This window comes from Panthera uncia, chromosome D2, assembly GCF_023721935.1.
Source record: "Panthera uncia isolate 11264 chromosome D2, Puncia_PCG_1.0, whole genome shotgun sequence".
NCBI classification, from domain to species: Eukaryota; Metazoa; Chordata; class Mammalia; order Carnivora; family Felidae; genus Panthera; species Panthera uncia.
In genome coordinates, this window is record NC_064818.1 from 31,771,385 (window position 1) to 31,790,263 (window position 18,879).

The 18,879-nt window shown below is 37.2% G+C and overlaps 1 protein-coding gene and 1 pseudogene across 10 annotated transcripts in view; both read right to left on the minus strand.

The window, feature by feature from the left end:
* MICU1 (mitochondrial calcium uptake 1) overlaps window positions 1-18,879 on the minus strand; it is a 417,233-nt gene that overhangs the window by 72,872 nt on the left and 325,482 nt on the right. For all 10 annotated transcript variants that reach the window (XM_049646197.1, XM_049646196.1, XM_049646200.1 and 7 more), the window contains 2 exons: window positions 13,316-13,398; window positions 166-363 (listed from right to left, as the gene is read on the minus strand). In XM_049646197.1, the coding sequence (XP_049502154.1) occupies window positions 166-363; window positions 13,316-13,398 (281 nt within the window). The remainder of the gene's footprint in view (window positions 1-165; window positions 364-13,315; window positions 13,399-18,879) is intronic.
* Window positions 5,743-8,562, minus strand: LOC125933289 (transmembrane protein 230-like; annotated as a pseudogene).

Genomic DNA, 18,879 nt, shown 5'->3' on the forward strand with positions numbered 1-18,879 from the left:
CACAGAACATAATATTTCTCAACTGTTATCTGGCTCAAACCAATCAGTTCTCACAGCTGGAGACAGAATGAAAGAATGTCTATAGTGCAGGCCTCCCCAGCCCAGAGGATCTAAGTGCATATGTGAGGGACAGTGCCCTGACCCCTGAAGTCCAGGGATACCTACCTCTAGTTTCAGAACATCATGCTGAAGTTTACGCTGAAATTCAAGGAAGTTTTTGATTGTCAGCTTTCCCTTAAGATCAGCTCCAAAGAAGTAGGTCGTGAGGGCTGAACACAAGCCAGACTTGAGGGTGTTGCCGGTAGTAGGACGATCTCTGTGACGCATACCCATACTGGTTTGGGAGCGAATGATGCTCTGAACCTAAAAGAGAAGCAAACCCCCATCCAGAAAAACATTACAAAGTAGAAAAATATATAAAAGTAAGAACAAGATGGGGCACCTGGGTGGTTCAGTTGGCTGAGTATCTGACTCTTGATTTCATCTCAGGGCATGATCCCAGAGTTGTGGGATCAAGCCCTGCTTTGGGCTCCATGTTGAGCACAGAGCCTGCTTAAGATTTTCTCTCTTAAAAAAAAAAAAAGATCTCTTTCCCTCTACCCGCCTCCATCTGCCCCTCTTCCTCGCTTCCATGCACTCTCTAAAATTTAAAAACTTTTTAAAAAAGTAACCAACTATTGATTTGTCTACCCTCTGCTACAATTGTATTTTAATGCTCACAACAATCCTGTAAGTCTTATGACTATCCTCTTTTTATAGATGAGGAATTCAAGGCACATAATACTTAACGCTTAATAACTTGTTCAAGGTCAAGTAGCTGGCAAGGAGCAGAACCAGGATTCAAACATACGCCTCACACCTTTATCATTGAGATGCTCTTAAAAACCTCTCTTCAGAAAAGAGTATGCATTTGTTTTTGAGGCTCAAAACCCCTCACACAATACTAAAATAATCATTAACTTCACAGTAATACAGTCCATATCTCAGGAGACTTTTAAAAACTTCACGCTTCTCACTACTGACTCTCCAGTTATGACAAAAGGCAGCACAGCTACGGGCAAATACTGACATCTAAGAGAGAGAACACATTTATTAGAATGATAAATGAAATACAAAGTTGATAGAAAATAATTCCTAGAGAAAAGCTGGAGAATTTTTAATCTTTGAGAAGTTTTAAATGAGCTTTTTGAGAAAGAATAATTTCTGGAACTAGCAAACATGGCTTAACTATATAAATGAGCCTTATGAAGCAAGTCTATGATTGTTATAGTTTTTTTCTTTTCTTTCTTTCTTTTTTTTTTTTACTTGTTCCTGCATTCTTTTCTACCTCTTCACAAGCTAAAAGAGCAACAATTCAAAATAATTAAAATTGGGATATGTAAAGATAAATAATAAAAGTATGTTATATAAATAACCAATACATACAGCTTTGTGGGTGATGGTTTTTATTTTTATTTTATTTTTTTTTTAACGTTTATTTATTTTTGAGACAGAGAGAGACAGAGCATGAACGGGGAGGGTCAGAGAGAGGGAGACACAGAATCCAAAACAGGCTCCAGGCTCCAAGCTGTCCGCACAGAGCCCGACGTGGGGCTTGAACTCACGGACCGCAAGATCATGACCTGAGCCGAAGTCGGCCGCTTAACCGACTGAGCCACCCAGGCGCCCCATGGGTGATGGTTTTTAAATGGCCAAATTAGAAAAGCAGAACACTTAAAAACTTAAGAGTTGTAACAACAGATTTGTCTTAGTTAAATGTCTCATTTATTTTATTTATTATGTGTGATCATAAAGAAGGTTTAAGAAAATTTAAGTCTGTGGCTCTATAAAGAGTGAAGTAGTATAACTAGACAAGGAGTCAGGAGACATGGGGTCTGATTCTGTTGTTCTGCAGTGAGAAAGAATTTATGCAGGTTATTTAAACTCTTTGGGCCTTAACTTTTCTCATTGGAAAAGTTCACGGTTAGAGTATATTATCCCTAAGTCTCCTTGTAACTCTAGGTTAGTAACATACATGCTATTGATATGGTTTCTTCAGGGTTCATGTTTTATCATGGTAATAAGATTAGCTGACAGGGGCGCCTGGGTGGCTCAGCTGGTTGAGCGACCGACTTCAGCTCAGGTCACGATCTCACAGTTTGTGAGTTCGAGCCCCGCGTCAGGCTCTGTGCTGACAGCTCGGGAGCCTGGAGCCTGGAGCCTGCTTCGGATTCTGTGTCTCCCCCTCTCTCTGCCACTCCCCTGCGCATGCTCTGTCTCTCTCTCTCTCTCTCAGTAATAAACGTTAAAAAAAATTAAAAAAAAAAAGATTAGCTGACATTTGTTTCTTATACACATGGAGATTTGAAAGACAGGTATACAATGGATTTTTCTTTTGTTTTTTTTAAATTAAATTAAAAATTTTTTTAATTTAATTTTTTATTTTTTAAAATTTACATCCAAATTAGTTAGCATATAGTGCAACAATGATTTCAGGAGTAGATTCCTTAGTGCTCTTTACCCATTTAGCCCATCCCCCTTCCCACAACCCCTCCAGCAACCCTCTGTTTGTTCTCCATTTTTATGAGTCTCTTCTGTTTTGTCCCCCTCCCTATTTTTATATTTTTTTTGTTTCCCTTCCCTTATGTTCATCTGTTTTGTCTCTTAAAGTCCTCAGATGAGTGAAGTCATATGATATTTGTCTTTCTCTGACTGACTAATTTCACTTAGCATAACACCCTCCAGTTCCATCCACGTAGTTTCATTCTTTTTGATTGCCGAGTAATACTACATTGTGTGTATATATATACCACATCTTCTTAATCCATTCATCCATCAACGGACATTTGGGCTCTTTCCATACTTTGGCTATTATTGATAGTGTTGCTATAAACATGGGGGTGCATGTGTCCCTTGGAAACAGCACACCTGTATCCCTTGGATAAATACCTAGTAGTGCAATTGCTGGGTCGTAGGGTAGTTCTATTTTTAATTTTTTGAGGAACCTTCATACTGTTTTCCAGAGTGGCTGCACCAGCTTGCATTCCCATACAATGGATTTTTCAATTGTTTAGGTTGAAGATTTTTAGACTTTAAATTGAATCCAAGATAACCGGAACATTTTTAGGGGGCCTGGGTGGCTCAGTTGGTTAAACGTCCGACTCTTGATTCTGGCTTAGGTCAAGATCTCATGGTCAGCCCCACATATGGCTCTGTGCTGGGTGTGGAGCCTGCTTAGGATTCTCTATCTGCTCCTCCCCTGCACACACTCTTTCTCTCAAAAGAAAAGAATACTTTTCATCATTGTCTTGAAGGCAATACACAATTCACTTTATCTGCCTACTTGTAAGAAATGAAGAATTTTCAGTAGCAGTGAACCAGAATTGAAAATCTGCATCAGGACCTGCCATGATTTACATTTTGCCTGTGGCTATAAATATTGCAGCTTATATCCTTCCTGTGGTGGAAATTGTGTATATCGGCTTCAAAAGTGTGGTGCTGAGAATGTGTGTAAGTGACTGGGAAAAAGGAATGTTTTTAGGTAAAATTAACTAGCTGTTGCTATATCATCTTTTCATTAGTGATTAATAATAGCATAGTCTAAATACTATGTTATTATATGTAAACTATTACTAAAAATAGGCATTCTTTAAAAAATTTTTTTAAAAAGTATGTATTACTAGATTTTGTGTGGGGGCATGGTGACAGAATGTTTTGTCAGAATTTCTCAGTTGGGAAATCTTTTCTTAAAATATTTTTATTTAGATAATTTGTTAAGGGTATAACATGAGAATCAATCAAACATCAATTCAACTTGTCATGTGAATGCTTACTATATGTTATATGATGTGGAGAAAATAAAAAAAATTTAAAACATGATCTCTTAAATAAAATTTCATTCTTTTTCTTCTGTCTCATAAAGGAGTTATTACTTCTCATACTTTCCTACTAAAAAAACCCATTTCTGTCATGGCACTGGGTGAATAGAGCCCAAACAGTTATGAGGTTTTTGTTTTTAAGTTTATTTATTTATTTTGAGAGACAGTGTGTGTGTGTGTGTGTGTGTGTGTGTGTGCGCACATGCATGAGCGAGGGAGAAGCAGAGAAAGAGAGAGAGAGAGAGAGAGAGAGAGAGAGAGAGAGAGAGAATGAATGAATTCCAAGCAGGCTTTACACTAACAGTGAGGCTCAATCTCACGAACCAAACTGTGAGATCATTACCTGAGCTGAAATTAAGAGTTAGATGCTTGACCGACTAAGCCACCCAGGTGCCCCATGAAGCTTTTTATTTTAGCTATCTTTTGCTAGGTTAGTTCTGTTTTACAACCTGTTACGAAATGGGTTAGAGAAAGGATCCGTGGTGATACAAAAGTCAGAGAAAACTCACATTTAGTATTTAACAGTTGATCAATGCCTTTTAGTAATATGTATTTATGCATGATCAAAGTGATTTCTGGAAACAGGGCATGTGGGTAGCTCAGTCAGTTGAGCATCTGAATTTGGGGGTCAGGTCATGATCTCATGGTTTGTGGGTTCAAGCCCTGTATCAGGCTCTGTGCTGACAGCTCAGAACCTGGAGCCTGCTTTGGATTCTGTGTCTCCCTCTCTCTGTGCCCCTTCCCTGCTCGTGCCTGCCTGTTCTCTCTCTCTCTCAAAAATAAACAAAAAAAATAATAAATGAAAAGTTTTTTAAAAATACGTAAAAAAAGTGATTTTTGGAAAAAGATGAATCAAAGAGTAATAATAGCTATTAGTTTGCTTTATGTAACATTAACTTTAAAATATGTGAGGTCTTTTTCCTGGTTCTGTTTAACTTTTTTTTTTTTTTTTTTTTTTACAAGCTTGATGAATACACTGTTAAGAAAACACCTGTTTCCCTGGGAAATCAGAGCAAAGTTTGAATGTTTGGAAGTCTAGAGCACTTTCAACTTAATAAATTATTATATTTCCAAGAATGTAAAATATATAAGATGAGCAGAGAAACTTCTAAAGAGAGCCGTTCACTCATGAACTACCTTATAATTTGTGGTTTTTGGTCTAAAAGAGTTTTTACATCAAGATTCCTTGTGATCAATATTATTAGTTGTAACAGTTTAAGAAGGCCAGTTATCAAGGCATCACGTTAGACGAAATTAGCAAATTAGCACTCCCTTCTCGAATGGGATAGTGAAGCGACTGCTCCACGTCATTTTGCACATCAGCATCAATGCCAGAAATAAGTACCATTTGCTCTAAATTCAAATCTAGAGTTCAGTATCTATAATAAGAGTAGAGAAGTTATGGCAATTTTGCTTCTGAGAGGTGAAGGAAGTCCCCAGTCTGCATCAGAAGGATTGGTCCTCTCAGTTTTTCTGGCTTTAAAATCCACAAGGACAGAATCTGGAGCAACTACACCCATTGGAAAGTGAGGGGGAAATCCTGAAAAGGAAAAAGCCAAAGAAGGGGAGCCTTCTTCCCCAAAGAAGGGTAGTTTATATATATTCTAGTTGAGCTAATCACCTGCTAAAACAAAACTTTCTCCAGATGAATATAGCAAAATCTAAAGTCTACAACATGTCATTCATAATATCTAGACAAAGATCCAAAATTATTTGACATATGAAGAAACTGGGAAATAAGGCTCATCTTCAGGAGAAAAGACAATGGAGACAACCCCAAGATGACCCAGATATTAGAAATTATTGACAAGAGTTTTAAAACAGTTAAATAATAGTGTTCAAGTATATAATATATACTTACGAAAAAGGAAAAGATAGGACATTTCAGATGAGAAGGAAAACTATATCAAAAATGAAATGGAAGTTCTAGAACTGAAACATGCAGTACCCGAAATAAAAATTTAGTGGATTAACTTAATAGCAGAATTGTAATGATCAAAGAGTCAGTGAATATGAAGATAAGTCAAGAGAAACTACACAGCTTGAACAGCAAAGAGGAAAAAATATTGGAAGAAAAAATAATAAAGCTTTAGAGATTTGTGAGGCAATATCACAGATGGTCTTAACATTTGTGTTAGTGGAGGGTCAGAGAGGTAAGAAAGAATGCCCCCCGCCAAATTTTTAAGACATAATGGCCAGGAACTTCTCAAATTTGATAAAAATCATAAATTTATAGATACAAATAGCTCATCAAATACCAACAAGGACAAATACAAAGGAAACGACACTGAGGAACAATATTATCAAATTTCTAGAAACCAAATATAAAGAGAAAATCTGGAAAGCAGAGAGAGAAAAACAACATATTGCAAATAGGGGAACAATGGTTCAAATAGCCAGACTTTTCATCAGAAGCATCAGTAGTTAAACAACTGAGAATTTTACATCTACATCAAGAGCTGTATATCTAGAATTTCCTTCCCAAAATAATGATGATATAAATTAATTCATCACCAACAAATGTGCACTACAAGAAATGCTAAAGAAAGTTTTTCCAATTGAATGGAAATAATACCATATAGAAACTAGGATCTTTAGGAAGGAATGAAGGGCATCAGAAATGATAAATATGTTAGTAAATATAATAAACTATTTTTCTCCTATTTTCTTTAAAAAACTTATGACTTGGAGCACCTGGGTGGCTCAGTCGGTTAAGCATCCAACTGTTGGTTTCGGCTCAGGTCTTGAACTCACGGTTTGTGAGTTCAAGCCCTGCGCTGGACTCTGTGCTGACAGTGTGAAGCCTGCTTGGGATTCTCTCTCTCTCTCTCTCTCTCTCTCTCTCTCTCTCCCTCTCCCTCTCCCTCTCCCTCTCCCTCTCTCTCTGCCCTCTTCTGAGCATACTCTCTCTCTCTCTCTCCCTCTCCCTCTCCCTCTCTCTCTGCCCTCTCCTGAGCATACTCTCTCTCTCTCTCTCAAAATAAATAAACTTTAAACAAAATTAAAAAAAAACATATGACTCAGAGCAAAAATTACAAAAACTATTATGGGGTTTATTACATATGTAGATGTAATACACAGAACAAATATAGCATAAAGGATGAAGAGGTAAATAAAACCTTGTGGTTGCAGAGTTACTACATTTCATGTGAATATTATATATTTTTTTTTAGATTTTGGCATTTAATTTCTTTTGAATATGTCACTTTTTGCAAGCTAGGAAACAGAATCAAACTTAAGGCAGTCTAGTTCTCTAAGGATCTAGGCGGAGTCTTGCAATGTTCAGCAGAGCGACATCGTAATACAAGGTGCTAACAACAGGCTTATAATCTCTAAATAATAACCATTTAGCTACACTTTTTTTCTTAGGAAACAGCCTACAGTCTAAAAGCCACGGTATATAGAACATGTTGATCGAAAAGAACAGAATGACCCAAATTATATGTTGGCCAACTTACTGGTGGGCCAAATCAAAGCTGACCAAGGATGGGTGAACAGAGAGAAGTGTTTACCTTTGGGAAACCTGCTCTGAGATTTTAAAAAGTCCTGGCTGCTGTTAGTAAGGAAGCAAGTAGCAAAAATATTACAGATGCACCCATACTGACCTTGATTTTGCCAAGGTCTTCCAGTAGAACACAAAGTTAGAGAGGAGTGTAAGGGTAAGATACTTAGATGTTTTCAAAATACATTACTAGTGATATGAAATTTGACATATTGAATGCTTCCATTTGCCACCAGAACAAACTGACAATGAGGACTATTTAAAAGAAATGCTCAACTCTAAAAAGAATGGTAGCAGTAACACTTCTCACTACGGAATAACCTCCTGCTTTCCCACACCATTAACATTGCTCCTCTTCCAAGATACATATTCATGTGGAAAAACTTGTCAGCTTTTGCCAGGGCCAGGAAAGGCAAAATAGAGCATGTCCTAATTCGTTAATTTGTTAATTGTAAGCTCATATGATATCCCGAGGATGGACCCATAAGTCTGGCCATTCTTTTCTTCAACATCTGCAAACTGCAGAATTCCTTAGCCTTAACCACAGTTTCTGCTCAATATCTTAAAGCTGGTCTCAGTCCCATCTGTGACTCTTCTCCTCAGGGTTAAGGGTGGGTGCTAGTCATTAAAATCTGGAATGTCATCATAAGAATAACCCCAGTAGCCTTTGGATACATAGTAGGCAGTGTGAAGGTGGTAAAATCCTGGCAGGAACACCAGGATGCCAATGATCAGGACAGGAACACCTGGTCTGTCTCCTCTTTGCTGATATAGCCTGCCAGTAGGGGGGAAAACTATGATAATGCGAAAGGTGCCAATCAGAAACAGCCTTACATGGGATCTTAGGAGGGTTCTTCTTAAACTGAAGGTCAATGTAGCCATCGTCTGTGCTGGAGAGCTTTGAGTATTTCACTTTACTACTGGGGATTCCCATAGCCAGGTTGGTTTGAGATGGCATCATAACACGCTGACACAATTACAGCTGGAGCGCCATGCCAGGCCACCCAAACGCTGGCAGTTAGCTCACTGTTGGCAGCAAAGGCGCCTGAGGTCTCACGGCACACCTCACCTAACTTGTGAATATTAATTCTAAGTAGACTGTGTATATTTAACAATTTATGTTGTACTCCCTAGAGCAACCACTATAAAAATAATGCAAAAAGGTACAGCTAAAATGCCGAACAAATTAAACCAGAATTCTGGATAAAATATTTAATCTCAAAAAAGGCAGGAACATAGAAGGGAGGAACAAAAATCAGAAAGAACAAACAAAACAAATAGCAAAAATGGTAGTTCTAATTGCAATTAAATCAGCAATTATGTTAAATGTCAATGGGCTAAATACTGCAATTAAAAGGCAAAGACTGTCAGAATGGATAAAAAACAAGAGCCAAATTACATTGTCTAGAAAAGATGTACTTTAAATAGAAAACACAGATATATTTAAAGTAAATGGACAAAACAAAAAAGACATACCATGCAAATAGTAAGTATAAGAAGTCTGAATTACTATGCTAATACCACATAGACTTTAAGATAAAGTATTACCAAAGATAAAAAGTAACATTTCATAATTATAACAGGACCGATTCATGAGGAAGACAATAATCAGAAATGTGCAGAGAATTTCAAAATACATAAAGCTCAAATTGGCAGAATTAAAGAAAAACAAACAATTGACTAATTATAGTTGGAGTTTTTTTTTAAGTTCACTTATTTTGAGAGAGACAGAGAGAGAATGCAAGCAGGGGAGGGGCAGAGAGAGAGAGAGAGAGAGAGAGAGAGACACTGAGGATCTGAATGGGATCTATGCTGACAGCAAAGAGCCTGATGCAGGGCTTTAGTTCACAAACTGTGAGATCATGACCTGAGCCAAAGTCAGACGCTTAACCAATTGAGCCACCCAGGTACCCCTATATTTGGAGATTTTAACATCTCCCTCTCAACAACTGCTAGAATGACTAGGTTAAAAAAAATCCATAAGGACAAAGAACACCTGAACAACACTATCAACGTGACTAAACTGACATTTATAAAACACTGTGCTCAGTAACTGCAGAATATACATTCTTTAGTAAAACACATCAGATACAGTTCTATAAAACCAGGCTCAATACATTTAAAAGGATTAAATCATGCAGAGTACGTTTTCTGAGCACAATGTAATTAAATTAGATAATAAAGATAACTAAAAAAACAAAACCTCCACACTTGGAAATTAAACAATATACTTCTAAACAATTTATGGGTCAAGAAGGAAATCACATGTGAAACAGAAAATATTTCAAACTGAATGATAATGAAAAGACAACACATCAAATTTGTAGGATGCTTCTATAGCAGTGCTTGAAGGGAAATGTATAGTATTAAATGCTTACATTACAAAAGAAAATTCTCAAAACAATGACCAGCCATGTTATCTTAAGAGACTCATAAAAGAGCATAAAAGACCCCAAAATGAGTAGAAGAAATGAGAGTAGAAATCAATTAATTAGAAAACACAAAAACCACTTGGGCTCTCTGTTGTACATATTTGAAACTAGTTTTTATTCCTTGTGAAGACAATATACTAGGGTGGGAGGGAGGGGAAAGTGGGTGATGGGCACGGAGGAGGGCACCTGTTGGGATGAGCACTGGGTGTTGTATGGAAACCAATTTGACAATAAATTTCATATTAGAAAAAAAAAGAAGAAGAAAACACACAAACTATAGAGAAAACTAATACAGCCAAAGTTGATTCTTAGGGAAAAAAAACAAAAAACAAAAAAACCAACTAGACCCTGAACAGCCAAAGAGATCTTGAGAAAGAAGAACTAGAGGCATTATACTCCCTGATTTCAAACTATATTATAAGACTATAGTCATCAAAACACTATGGTATTGGGGCACCTGGGTGACTCAGGTGGCTCTTAATTTCAGCTCAGGTCATGATCTCATGGTTTCATGAGTTCAAGCCCTGAATTAGGCTCTATGCTGGTAGCATGAAGCCTGCTTGGGATTCTCAGTCTGCTCTCTCTCTGACCCACCCCCACTCATGCTGTCTCTGTCTCTCTCAAAATAAATAAATAAACTTAAAAAAAAATCACAGTATGGTATTGGTATAAAAACAGACACATTGATCAATGGAATAGAATAAATAAACAATAGAAATAAACCCTCACATATATGGCCAATTAATTTATGACAAAAGAGCCAAGAATATACAATGGAGAAAGGACAGCTTCTTCAATAAATGTGTTCAGAAAACCGGACAGCTACATACCAAAGAATGAAACTGGACCACTATCTCATACCATACACAAACATTAATTTAGTGTGGATTAAAGTCTTGAATGTAAGACTTGAAACTATAAAACTCCTGGAAGAAAACATAGATGGTAAGCTCTTTGACCGTGGTCTTGGTCATGATTTTTTGGATTTAACACAAAAGCAAAGGCAACAAAAGCAAATATAATCAATTGGGCTGACAAACTAAAAAGCTCTTCGTGGCAAAGGAAACCATCAACAAAATAAAAAGGCAACCTACTGAATCAGAGAAAATATTTGCAAATCATATATCTGATAAAGGGTTAATATCCAAAATATATAAAGAACTCCTACAGCTCAATAACAAAATCCAAACATTCTGATTAAAAAATGGGCAGAGGATCTGAGTAGACATTTTTCCAAAGAAGGCATACAGGTGACCAGCAGATGCATGAAAATGTGCTCAAGATCACTCATCATCAGGGACATGGAAATCAAAGCCATAATGAGATAATACTTTACACCTGTTAGAATGGCTATTATCAAAAGGACAAAAAATAAGAAGCGTTGGCTAGGGTGTGGAGAAAAAAGAACCCTTGTGCACTGTTGGTGGGAATGTAAATTGATGCAGTCACTATGAAAAATAGTATGGAGCTTCCCCCAAAATTAAAAACAGAACTATCAGATGATTCATCAATTCCATTTTTGGGTATTTATAAGAAGGAAACAAAATTACCATCTTGAAGAGATATCTGCACCCATCCATGTTCACTGCAACATTATTTACAATAGCCAAGACATGGGAACAATCTCAGTTTCCACCAATGGATGAATGGCCAAAGAAAATGTGGTATATATACACAATGGAATATTATTCAGCCATAAAAGGAAGAAAATTCTGCCATTTGTAATAACATGGATGGACCTTTGAGGTCATGAAGTCAGTCAAACAGAGAAAGACAAATACTGTATGATTTAACTTACATATGGAATCTAAAAAAAAAGTTGAACTCATAGATATGGAGAAGAGATTATTGGTTGACAGAGGTGGGGGGGATCCCCATGGGTGAAGATGGTCTAAAGGTATAAACTTGTAGTTATAAGTAAATCCTGGGGATGCTATGCACAGCATGATGACTATATTTCACAAAACTGTATTGTATATTTGAAAGTTGCTAAGAGAGTAGATCTTAAAAATTCTCATCACAAGAAATATAATTTGTAACTATGTGTGGTGATGGATGTTAACTAAACTTATTGTGGTAGTCACTTTGCAATATATACATAGATCAAATCATTATGTTGTACACCTAAAACTAATACAATGTTATATGTCAATAATATCTCAATAAAAAATAAAATAGTGCAATGTAAAATAAAATAAGGGGATGAGCTGAATAGGTGATGAGGATTAAAGAGTGCACTTGTTGTGATGAACACAGGGTGACATATGGAAGTATTTAATTACTATATCGTACACCTGAAACTAATTTAACATTGTATGTTAACTAACTGGGATTAAAATAAAAACTTAAAAATAAAAAAAAAGGGGGGTAAAGAGAACTCAGTTTCTCAACTAAAGTCTGAATGAAAATAAAATTAGCCCTAACTCCCACTAAAGTAAAATAAAATATAATTTTAAATAAAAAAAATTTTTTTAATGTTTGTTTATTTTTGAGACAGAGAGAGACAGAGCATGAACGGGGGAGGGTCAGAGAGAGAGGGAGACACAGAATCTGAAACAGGCTCCAGGCTCTGAGCTGTCAGCATAGAGCCCGATGTGGGGCTCGAACTCATGGACCGCGAGATCATGACCTGAGCCGAAGTCGGACGCTTAACTGACTGAGCCACCCAGGCACCCCAAATAAAATATAATTTTAAAAATAACAAAATAAATTCTATTTATAATCATTTGAGACCACCTGGCAATACTAGTCAAGTGCAGGATTATGGAAAAGTGAAGGTATTAGATGGACACAGGGTTCAGATTTGAATAAATGTCTCCAGATATTTAAAAATTTTGTTTCTGTGAATTTTTTATTTACAAATACATACCTCATACTTTCCCCCATTTTTTTTTGCCATTTTCCTTATTTTAAACACAAATACTTTCTTCATATATACATACATGTGTATATACATGTATACATATGCTTGTTTTGTTTTGAAACCATTCTGACAATCATAATCATTGTATCTAGAGAGATACCATGGCCCACCAATGATAGAAGTTTCATGGAAATGTAATCTCTTCCTAGGATTCATCAGAAACTGTACATCTCTGGCTTGAACATGCTATACTCAAAAGTATGGTACCATTTTTCCTTCTATTATAGAAGTCCTTTCAGAACATATGTCATTCATCCTTATATTCTGGAACTGCCTGGCACAAAGGAGCTGTTTAATAAATGTTGACTAAACAGATGATTGAATATCCAAAACGTTTCCTCTCAGCATTATGATCTAATCCATGTTGAGGAATCAGAACAACTTTGACCTTCATCATATGCTCAAATAATTCCTTACATTTAGGGTGAAAACAAACAAAACCCACTTACTAAAAGTGAGGATGATTTTTTTACATGATGGATTAGGTACTTCAAAAATTGGATTGCATCTGAGTATGCTGACCAGGACCAAAATAACTCCAAGGCACATGAAAAGGTGTTAAATATTAATGTACACAAAGGAACTTTCCAGGGAAACTTGCCTGTTCAAACTCCTCCATGTCTACTTCTCCATCTCCGTTCAAATCAAACATCTTGAAGGCAATTTCAAAATTTCTCTGAGGAGCTGCAGGGAATAAGGAAGGAAAGAATGGGAGGGAAGGAGGAGGAGAGAAGGGGGGAAAAATATTTAGAAGGCATTAACTAAAAACAAAAAATCATTCCTTTAAGAAAAACAGAGAGTTAAACATTAAAATTTATTTATTTATTTATTTATTTATTTATTTATTTATTTATTTACTGAGAGACAGAGCATGAGCAAGGAAGAGGGGCAGAGGAAGGAGAGAAAATCTTAAGCAGACTCCACGCTCACACAGAGCCTGATGTGGGGCTCAATCCTCCAACTCTGGGATCATGAGCTGAGCCAAAATCAAGAGTCCATAGGGCATCTGGGTGGCTCAGTCTGTTAAGCATCTGACTTCGGCTCAGGTCATGGTCTCACAGTTCACAGGTTTGAAGCACAGAGCATACTTCAGATCCTCTGTCTCCCTCTGTCTGCTCCTCCCTTGTTCTCTCTCTCTAAAAAATAAAATAAACATCAAAAAAAAAAAAAAAAAAAAAAAAAGGAGCCGGATGCTCAACTGACTGAGCCACCCAGGCACCCCAAACAATAAATGTAATATCAGGTGTAATATCAGAATGCCACCCTATTTATCCAGATCAATCTTGTAGCGATACTCCTTAAAACCAAAAGAGAAATTTTACTATAGCCAGTAAAGATAGCGCTTGTCTCTTTGCGTTTCAACACCAATCTAAATGCTTCAGCTTTGCTTTCTTAGAAACCATCCTCTTAACTGTGTAATATTAATGTTGTGCTGTTACTTAAATGTAGCATTATTTATCTGGGCATGAACGTCTGCTTGGGGTGAGACATACTGTGGCAGAGTAAGAGGTTGAAACTCTAAGTCTTTGTCTTGCCTTTTTAAAGCCAGCTAGATTTCTAGTTTCTTCTTTCTAGTCTCTCCATTGTAAGTGCAATCACGAGTTCAGTGGATGTCATTCAGCTATCAGGTTATTTTCTATACTACTTTGCTCATTATCACTATAGCTCTGAGGTAAGGACGAAAAGCATACTGGTGTCTACTCAGCCTCCTATTTCAACCACGTCAGCTGGGTATACAAATTACTGAGCAAAGTATATGGAAATGGTAAAATAAAGCTGAAGTTTAAAAAACAAAATGAAAAATGCAAAGCTTGAGAAGATGGCGTATGTAGTTTTTTCCCCTTAGGTGAATGGCAAAAGCTCTTGAAGACTTTTTAGTATTCCTAGATCAAGAAATACAATATAAATATAATTAATACACTTGTGCATTAGAATAAAATGTAATGTCCCTCCTTCCTTACCACACTAAATGTTCTGGTAAAGAAAACAAAGTTGTTTACTTCCTTCCTTTGGTACTTCAAATTTATATAAATGTAGAGAATAAACCAAAATAAAATATCCTATATATCCTAATACTATTGAATTAAATTTTCAGTTAATATAATTTTTATTAAAAATTTTAAAGATTATGGGTGCCTGGTTGGCTCAGTCAGTTAAGCATCCGACTTTGGCTCAGGTCATGATCTCACAGTTTGTGAGTTTGAGCCCCATGTTGGGCTCTGTGTGGACAACTCAGAGCCTGGAGACTGCTTTGGGTTCTGATCTTCCTCTCTCTCTACCCCTGCCCCACTCACGTTCTGTCTCTCTCTCTCTCTCTCAAAAATAAATTAAAAAAATAAACCTTAAAAAAATAAAAAAAATTAACGATTATAGGAAACAAAAAAGCAAAAAGGGGGCTTAGTACATTATGCATAGTTACAGAGAATCCATATTTCCACGTTACTCATGAACTTGTCAATCATAACACCTTATAGGGTTAAATTCCACTTTCAGCTAGCTAGCCAGCTAGGCTGGTGAGCTCTTGGGTTTTAGTTGCCTGGGCGAATCATGTGCCTGTCAGCTTCCCATCGCTTGCCTCACTTGATAGTGGCTTCCAACAGGCTTATTCTTCTCTAGGCCACAAATACAACTGTTACAAAGGATACAGCCAGGGGAATTAGATTTTTGTATACTTATTGTCACTTCTTAAGTTTCTCCTACTTGTCTGGAGACACCTGGGTGGCTCAGTCAGTTGAACATCTGACTCCTGATTTCGGCTCAGGTTATGGTCTCATGGTTTGTGAGACTGAGCCCTGTGTTGGAGCCTGCTTGGGATTCTCTCTCTCTGCCCCTCTCCAGCTCATGATCATTCTCTCTCAAAATAAATAAACATTAAAAAAAAATTAAAAACTTTCCTACTTGTCTTGATGTTGTCTTTTACTGAAGAGTTACTACTATGTGCCATGCCTTGAGCTTGATAATTTAAAGATGTTGATTATCTGATTTAGTACACTCAACTCTGAAAGTTTTAATTTTCTTTTTATTAAAAATGTTATTTATTTTGAGAGAGAGAGAGAGAGGGAGCGAGCGCAGACGGGGAAGGGGCAGAGAGAGAGAGAGGGAGAGAGAGAATCTCAAGCAGGATCCACACTGTCAGCACAGAGCCCAACACAGGGCTCTGTCTCACAACTGTGACATCATCACCTGAGCCAAAATCAAGAGTCAGATGCTTAACTGACTGAGCCACCCAGACGCTCCTGATTTTTTTTTCAACAGGATAGACAATTGGGGCTCACTAAATGACAAGCCCCAAATTACACAGCTAATATGTGGCAGAACTGGTAAGTGAACCTAGGTCAACACTGACTCCAAAGCCCATAAACTTTTTCATTATGCTCCATGGCCTCCAACGGGGAGAGAGAGGTTCTTAACAATAATAAACACATACTCTATTTTGATATGTTTTAACCTAGACACAAAACAACAAAACATGACTCACTGATTATGTCAGTCTCTACAATAGCTGAGTTCCAAGTTCTTCATTTCAAGGACATACCATCAGAGAAACGTTGCATATGCCTTGCTTATACGTTAGACTTGGCTGCACTAATTGGAAATCCACAGGTAACATTAGATTCTCAGATAGGTTTGTCACATGTTTGAAAAAATCATGAATATGAATTGCTTTAGGCAGTAATGCATTCTCCTATCCTCCCCCCTCATTCAAATACATCATTTGCCTATTCCTTGTAGATACCTGAGATTGTAACAACCACAGACAGCATAAAGCTGCTGAGAGTTTTAAGGCAGGGGCGGGGGGGGGGGGGGGGGAGACACCATCAAACAGACGTTTATAAAGGATTTCTCTGGCTACAATGTGAATTGAAGGATGAGTTGGAAAACAAGAACCAGCTTCGGAGAAGATCGAGGAAGCTCTTGTAAATGCTGAAAATGTGAACTGGGGTGACTGCAGTGGTAATGGAGAGGAAGAAACAGATCTGAAATAAGGAGGTGGGATTACACAACTTAATGATTAATTAGCTGTGAAGAATAGACAGTAAAAAAGGCTGGCAGCTTGACTGCCTTAGGCTAGCTTGCATACCATTAACCAAAAGATAAAACAGATGTAAAAGGTTCTGAGAAATAAAAGGAATTCTTTTCAGACCTGCTGAATTCAAGGGGTCTGCAGCCTATTCAGAGGAAAACACCGGGCAACTGGAAGCCAATATTTAAGGTTAAAGGAAGGAGAAAGGAAGCAGTGACAGAGGAGGTGGCATCAGGAAGAAATTAGTCCAAATGAACAGAAATGGGGAAAAATTTGGCAAAAGCCAGTCAGTATGTTGAAGCAAAGCTCAACAATTAAAGCAGCATTCCCATTCCCTATCTCCACTCATTACAGAGAGGACACAGAGTGCTTACACTTTTAGCTTTATCATAATATTTTATTTTTATGTCCTGTGAGTTTTGTGAAGGTACAGTCATCATTTAAACGACTGAATGAGTTATTTCAGCACACCATAGTTAATATATCCTCTTATAATTATGGTCATTTTACCAAAGCACACCCTGTACTTCTTTTTATTATTTTTAATTTTTTAATTTTTCATTTTGAGAGAGAGCGAGAGAGCGAGCGAGCACAAGTGGGGAAGGGGCAGAGGGAGAGGGAGGAAGAGAATCTCAAGCAGGCTCCATGCTCATTGTGGCCCAATGTGGGACTCAATCCCATGACCCTGGGATCATGACCTGAACAGAAATCAAGAGTCTGACGCTCAACTGACTGAGCCACTCAGGCGCCTTACCCTGTACTTCTTGAGGCTTCTGCATCTTTTGATCCTGCTTACTTTCAAATAGAGCATTTGCTTATGTGGAGCCACTCAGAGTGTTTATTAAAGTGCATGCACTGATACTACTCTAGAGGCTTTGCTTCTAGTGCACTGGTCGTGATAAGGCAAGACAGGGCAGCAGCCTTGCACACTCTCGGGCCTTACCAGTCTATCAGGAAAGGTCCTTCCAGGAGTCGTTCTCTCAGCCTATTCAATCTTCATCTGCTGATCGTATCAAAGCATTTCAGACAAACCAGCAAATATCCATGTGCTTTTAAGTGAAACATGCTACCCGGGAATATGCTATTAGGCAACTCTTGTACTTCCCTGTCTCCCTTTAAATGTAGGCTTCAGAGTATTTTTTTTAAAATCTAGCTGCTCTGGAAAGTTTTTAGGTGTCCAGGGTTTCTGCTAACTCATAACCTGTTTCATAGAAAGGTACTGAGAGAGGAATTCTTTTGAATCCCAGGCTACTTACAGAGTAAACAGTGAAGCTTTCTCCCACTGTGTTATCAACATAATCTTTTAGTACAGTGATTTCCAAAATGATCGTAATATATGTTGGAAGTGATTAAAACAATAAGATTATATTCAAAGCTCATTACTCAGAGTTCCATGACAATCTGTGCTACTAGGAAATGGAGATCCCTTAGGTCTGTTCTAGTTAAGAATCCATGTTTATATTATTCTATCATTAACAACAGTGATAAAATAACGACCCTAGATTGCTCTTGGAAGCACAGATTTTTCTGCTTTGTTTTAGTAACAACAAAAAAAGCATCTTTTTCTATATATATTAAGTCAAATATTCAGACAGCAATAACACTGGCTGTCTCAAGACTTTCATGACTGTTCCACTTAGTGTTTTTTTAATAGAAAAGGCACAAGACTAGGCCTCTAATTCTGGTTCTTCCAACAACATGCATGAGTCATTATGCCTTAAATTCTTTTTTGGTAGTACTGACATAATAAACAAAAACATGAATAGGTTAGATTCTTATTTTCTGTTGGTTTGATTCTCCTACTACAGAATTCCTACCAGCACTATTCTTGTTTTAAAATGACGTTATAGGATAAACGAGGTAATTAATATGCAATATTAGAGAACTCTGAGTTAGAAAAAAAACTTTTAGATTATAATGAGTCTCTGTTTAATGATGAACCTGCCTACTGAATTTGTAAGGATGATCACATAACGTCTGATTATTTCTGAGAGAGAGAGAGAGGTCACCACTTCTGAGGTTCTAACCATTACTGGCCATATTAATTGAGCTTTTCTTCTCAAGCAGAACTAATTCTAATTCTGTGTAGCTCCTATAAACTGTCCTAGTTTAATTTTCTCGAGAGATAAAAAATAGATCTG